Source organism: Pteropus vampyrus, unplaced genomic scaffold, assembly GCF_000151845.1.
Source record: "Pteropus vampyrus isolate Shadow unplaced genomic scaffold, Pvam_2.0 Scaffold34, whole genome shotgun sequence".
Taxonomy (NCBI): Eukaryota; Metazoa; Chordata; class Mammalia; order Chiroptera; family Pteropodidae; genus Pteropus; species Pteropus vampyrus.
Window position 1 is genome coordinate 1890763 of NW_011888815.1, and position 6202 is coordinate 1896964.

At 50.0% G+C, this 6202-nt stretch overlaps 1 protein-coding gene and 1 long non-coding RNA gene across 4 annotated transcripts in view; both read left to right on the top strand.

Annotated features, from left to right (window-relative positions):
* Positions 1-6202, top strand: part of SLCO3A1 (solute carrier organic anion transporter family member 3A1) — a 244468-nt gene that overhangs the window by 218572 nt on the left and 19694 nt on the right. The window contains exons 7-8 of the mRNA XM_023529008.1: positions 751-926; positions 4014-4078. Of these exons, the coding sequence (XP_023384776.1) occupies positions 751-926; positions 4014-4078 (241 nt within the window). The remainder of the gene's footprint in view (positions 1-750; positions 927-4013; positions 4079-6202) is intronic.
* Positions 4440-4988, top strand: LOC111738050. 3 transcript variants are annotated; one of them, XR_002779659.1, is made up of 3 exons: positions 4440-4598; positions 4637-4712; positions 4835-4988. It is a non-coding gene; the product is annotated as an uncharacterized LOC111738050 (long non-coding RNA). The 3 variants fall into 3 exon arrangements; XR_002779660.1 differs by having other exon boundaries at positions 4675-4712; XR_002779661.1 differs by having other exon boundaries at positions 4679-4712.

The window sequence follows — 6202 nt, forward strand, 5'->3', positions numbered from 1 at the left end:
GAGGATGGTGCCCGGGAACAGGGCTGGCTGGGCGAGAATCCACGGGAAGATCAAACGGGATACTGTGGCTTTTCTTCCTCCCGTCTGATCATATATTAATCAAGTGTGTCTCGTTGGGCTTTCACGTGCTGCCCACGACCCACTTCAAGCTCCCCGGCTTCTCTTAGTCCTCTCTGCTTTCTCGGCCACTCGAGAACTTGCCCGTCGGCTCCCCCGTCGCGCGGCGCCACGGTTGCAACAACTTCGCACGTGGCGGTGCTCATCCTTTGTTCCAGGTGGCACGCTGGGCACTGAACCAGCAGCAATAGGCAGGTTACCTGATTCGCATCTTTTAATACACGTCAGTGTAATTATAACTGCATAAAAGAGAGGATGAATTGGCAAGTAATTACAACATGGATTTGGTGACGTTTCATCCTATTGTGGAAGCAGAATTTCCTGATTGTCTTGGGGTGGGGGGACACATTTGTCTGTGGTGCAGCTTTACTGAGGGATTCTGGAACGGGGAAATGAAATACACAGGAGATGGGGCAATCAGCTCTCCTCCCCCTAAATATGCCTTTATTTGCATGAGTTTTGCAGCTTCCTTAAAATGCGAACGCATTTATTCAGGCCTAATTGATGGGATGCTACAGAATGCATAATTAGGCAGTGGCAGCTCCAGCTGATAGATGGCCTTGGATTTAGAAAGTGGAGATGCGCAACCCCCCCGCTCGCCCCCGATTAAAAGGGCTGACTGCTTCCTTTCAGAATCTCACGGGCTGTGCGTGCCTCACGACCGTCCCGCCCAAGAACGCCACCGTGGTTCCCGGAAAATGCCCCAGCCCCGGATGCCAAGAGGCCTTCCTCACCTTCCTGTGCGTGATGTGTGTCTGCAGCATGATCGGGGCCATGGCACAGACGCCCTCGGTCATCATCCTTATCAGGTAAGCCTCTCGGGTCCCCAGGGGCCCGAGAGCCAGCCTCCCCACTCGGCTCCCCCTTCCCACCAGGTGTGCGTGCGCAGGTGCCCCGGAGGTCAGAAGTTCAGATACCGCGTGAACCTCACGAGGCAGCTTCCCTAAGCTGACAGGAATGGGCTGCATTGAACTAGCTGAGTCCCCATGACCAGCCTCCATCCGGCCACTGACTGTCATCTGTGTCTCAGGCTTGTTTCTGAATCTGGAACTAGGGGTGACATCACTGGCCTTGCAGACCATCGTGCGTGGATGCCAGAGGTGTGACAGGGTACTGAAGAGGGGGTGATGCAGTGCCAGGGGGGCCGTGGAAGCCGAGCAGAGACTGTTCTTACACAGGTCCGTGGCTGGAGAGAGCCACTCATAATTCTGTAGTTTCCTGTCTCTCAGGACCCATCCTGGGGGCAGGTCGGGTGCCTCAAAGGCGACTTGTTGAGCAGTATTGTAACGTACGCGCTTGCAACGGTATCTGGATTTATGTGAGGAGCCAAGGGGTAGAATGCTCCATGCCGCAGCAGAAGCGACACCAGACACCAGACAGACAGAGCCACCTTACTGGGATGCAGCGACCTGGACAAACCAGTGCGATCCCAGGGGCTAGACGTAAAGGAAGGTGTGGGGTGCTAGGGTGTGACCTGTGCCAATGCGCCCATCACCAGCTGATTTGATCCAGCTTCTCGTGTCTTCTCGCTATTCTGACCCCATTTCCTGACCTTTGTTATGAATTCCCAAGAAAGGGGATTTGTGTGATGCCCCTACGTGATCTAGGTCATTAGCAAATCTTGTTAACGTGCAGAATCGTTAAGCGTACAACAGCATATTGCCACTGTACCCTTCCTAAATTCAAACGGTAGATTTTTAAAATTCACACCCAGTGCTTGCAAGGCTGTAGCAAAACGTAAAATCACATGTTGCTGGTGGCATTGAAGAGCATGTTGCTCCTTTCTAAAAAGCAATATCACAGTGTGAATCAAGAGTCATAAAAATGTTCAGATTTTTTTGTTATGCGATAACCCTACCTCTTGCCACTTATCTTAAGAAAATACTTCTCCACAAGAAAAAAAAAGCTCAATGCAGACAGATTTTTATTACACCGTTAACTATTATAACAGAAAAACCTGAATTGGAGTAGAGTTAAATTATAGTACTGCTGCTCAATGGAGTAATGGAAATTCTTAAGCATGTGAAAAGTGTTTATGAAACGAACTATTGAATTTAAATTATATACAGAGGGTGATTTTATATCACGTGCATGTGGACAAAACTATCAGATCTCAGGTATGGGTTTGGAGTGGCTGCATTATCGGTAGTTTATTTTTAGAAATTCTTAGAAATTCCCATGAAGCTGTATTGTGCTATTCACACATAGAAGGCACGAAGAAGCAGGAATAATGACCCTCACTGCCATTAACAGTGACCACTCCCCATTTTTTCTCTCCCCGTGACTCCTCTGCAAAACCCCTGCTCAGTAGTTGTGCCTGGCAGATCAAACAAAGACAGTCGGTTGAAACCTCAGTCTCTTCCACATCTCAGCTTGATAGGCCGCTCTTAGAGATTTTCAGGAAATATTCGATTCCCTATAAATAGATCAGCAGAAAAGATGGCCTTCGTGACCTAGGCTGTGCCCATCCCCTGCTGGGGTCTGACGGAAGCACAGACTCACACATTGTACCGTATTCCGTCACCGTCCCAGTCCACTTTGCCATCACCGATGTTCCAAGCAGACACAAGGGCTCAGCCTCAGCCACAGGCCAGGTGTGTGCCAGCCCTCATTCTGTCCCAGAGCAGAGGTCGCCCTGTCACGCCATGTGAGAGCATGCCTGCGGACAACACTGTGAGAATCCAAGCTGGCACTCGCCAGCCCCCTCTCGGGCCAGGCGGGGCTTCTGTTTGCACTTCGTTTCCATTGTTATGTAAAAGCATACCCCTTCTACAGATGGAAAGACGGAGGAGGCTCCGAGGTGAGGAAGCAGTACCCTCAGAGTCTGGCAGCTCATAGGCTGTGAAACGAGGCTTGCACCCTGGCCTTGCATGGAACTTCCAACAGCATTCAGGCCATTGCTCTATACCTAGATCTGAAGATCATTCCTCCTATGGGAACCAGTTTCCCAACAGGAAATGGAGAGCTTAGCACCTCACTCACTTTATTCCTAGTGACAGGACGGCTGAAAGGAAATCAAATTTCAAGTGATAAATATTCGAGCTCATTATGCCAGCGTGTTTTCTTGATGAGGAGAATTTGCCTTTATTTAAGGTGTTTTTCAAGTCAGTCCCTTCAAACGAATGTGCAGAAAAACCGCAGCCACAGGGCCGATGACAACTTTGAGGAGCTTGGGTTTCGTAACATATACATTCCAGAGAGAACGGACCGTCGACCTCCTCCGTGATACTGTACAGGTGTCTGGCGACATAGCGGTTTCCCCAGAAAATTTTACACCCCAAGAGTATTCTAGAAAGCTAGCGAGATCAAAGAGAGTGGTCTGGGTTAACCAAAGCCAGGGAGGCAGAGTTCGTTCAAAACAAAGAACTGTGACTCTGGGAAGTTGCCTCTCTTCAATTTAAGAGGTACTGAAACGGGATCTATAGACGGATGGGTTATTTCACTAGCGGTCCGTCTCGGCTGCCAAACCATGCTAGTCCGGTTGATGTCACAGAGGTGTTTGTGGGCCTGGCCTGTTGGTGAGGCATAATGAACATGGTCTTCCCCACTAATGGTCCTCTGATACGTATGACCTGTCAACCTAAGACATTTCTTTGTCCCAGAAATACAAAGTGTCTTTAAATGAAGACATTATGGACCAACTTTACATTATCTCTTTTGAATGACAAAATGAGCTCCAGTAAATAAACACTTCTCTTATCACTATAGTTACCATTATTTTTTCTACTGTAGGCAGGGAAAGCCAGGAAGCAAAAAAAGAAAAAAAAAAAACCCGAAAAACCCAAAACTCATTAATAACTTTCTAAGGAAAGACTCCAATGGAGAGACCTGGGCTTTGTTAATTTAAGTAAAGTGATAAGAATTTTTGTTTTTTTCCTTCATTTCTTTGCACATAGGACAGTAAACCCTGAACTAAAGTCTTATGCCCTGGGAGTTCTGTTTCTCCTCCTTCGTTTGTTGGGTGAGTATCACTATTTATTCTATTTATTCTATTCTATTCTATTCTATTCTATTCTATTCTATTCTATTCTATTTATTCTATTTATTTGTTTATTATTAGGCAGGCAGGCAGCTAGCTAGATAGTGACTTAAGTAAAAGTTAGAAGGCAACTAGCTAGCTAGGGACCTAAGTGAAGGCAGGCAGGCAGGCAGCTAGCTAGCTAGGGACCTAAGTGAAGGCAGGCAGGCAGGCAACTAGCTAGCTAGGGACCTAAGTGAAGGCAAGGCAGGCAGGCAGGCAACTAGCTAGCTAGGGACCTAAGTGAAGGCAGGCAGGCAGGCAACTAGCTAGCTAGGGACCTAAGTGAAGGCAGGCAGGCAGGCACCTAGCTAGCTAGGGACCTAAGCTAAGGCAGGCAGGCAGGCAGGCAACTAGCTAGCTAGGGACCTAAGCTAAGGCAGGCAGGCAACTAGCTAGCTAGAGACCTAAGTCAAGGTTGGAAGGCAACTAGCTAGCTAGGGACCTAAGTGAAGTCAGGCAGGTAGGCAACTATCTGGCTAGGGACCTAAGTGACGGCAGGCAGGCAGCTAGCTAGCTAGGGACCTAAGCTAAGGCAGGCAGGCAGGCAGCTAGCTAGCTAGGGACCTAAGTGAAGGTTAGAAGGCAACTAGCTAGCTAGGGACCTAAGTGAAGGCAGGCAGGCAAGCAACTAGCTAGATAGGGACCTAAGTGAAGACAGGTAGGAGGGTAGCTAGCTAGCTAGGGACCTAAGCGAAGGCAGGCAGGCAGGCAACTAGCTGGCTAGGGACCTAAGTGAAGTCAGGCAGGCAACTAGCTGGCTAGGGACCTAAGTGAAGTCAGGCAGGCAGGCAGCTAGCTAGCTAGGGACCTAAGTGAAGGCAGGCAGGCAGGCAGGCAACTAGCTAGCTAGGGACCTAAGCTAAGGCAGGCAGGCAGGCAACTAGCTAGCTAGGGACCTAAGTAAATGTAGGAAGGTAGCTAGCTAGCTAGGGACCTAAGTGAAGGCAGGCAGGCAGGCAGGCAACTAGCTAGCTAGGGACCTAAGCTAAGGCAGGCAGGCAGGCAGGCAACTAGCTAGCTAGGGACCTCAGTGAAGGCAGGCAGGCAGGCAGGCAACTAGCTAGCTAGGGACCTAAGCTAAGGCAGGCAGGCAGGCAGGCAACGAGCTAGCTAGGGACCTAAGCTAAGGCAGGCAGGCGGGCAACTAGCTAGCTAGGGACCTAAGTAAATGTAGGAAGGAAGCTAGCTAGCTAGGGACCTAAGTGAAGGCAGGCAGGCAGGCAACTAGCTAGCTAGGGACCTAAGTGAAGGCAGGCAGGCAGGCAGGCAACTAGCTAGCTAGGGAACTAAGCTAAGGCAGGCAGGCGGGCAGGCAGCTAGCTAGCTAGCTAGGGACCTAATCTAAGGCAGGCAGGCAGGCAACTAGCTAGCTAGGGACCTAAGTAAATGTAGGAAGGAAGCTAGCTAGCTAGGGACCTAAGTGAAGGCAGGCAGGCAGCTAGCTAGATCGAGACCTAGGTAAAGGTTGGAAGGCAACTAGCTAGCTAGGGACCTAATCTAAGGCACCAGGCAGGCAGGCAACTAGCTAGCGAGGGACCTAAGTAAATGTAGGAAGGTAGCTAGCTAGCTAGGGACCTAAGTGAAGGCACAGGCACCTAGCTAGCTAGGGACCTAAGTGAAGTCAGGCAGGTAGGCAACTGGCGGTAGGAAGGGAGCTAGCTAGCTAGGGACCTAAGTGAAGGCAGGCAGGCAGGCAACTAGCTAGATAGGGACCTAAGTGAAGACAGGTAGGAGGGTAGCTAGCTAGCTAGGGACCTAAGTAAAGGCAGGCAGGCAGGCAACTAGCTGGCTAGGGACCTAAGTGAAGTCAGGCAGGTAGGCAACTAGCTAGCTAGGGACCTAAGTAAAGGTAGGAAGGTACCTAGCTAGCTAGAAACCTAAGCTAAGGCAGGCAGGCAGGCAGGAAAGTAGCTAGCTAGGGACCTAAGCTAAGGCAGGCAGGCAGGCAACTAGCTAGCTAGGGACCTAAGTAACGGTAGGAATGTAGCTAGCTTGCTAGGGACCTAAGTGAAGGCAGGCAGGCAGGCAACTAGCTAGCTAGGGACCTAAGTGAAGGCAGGCAGG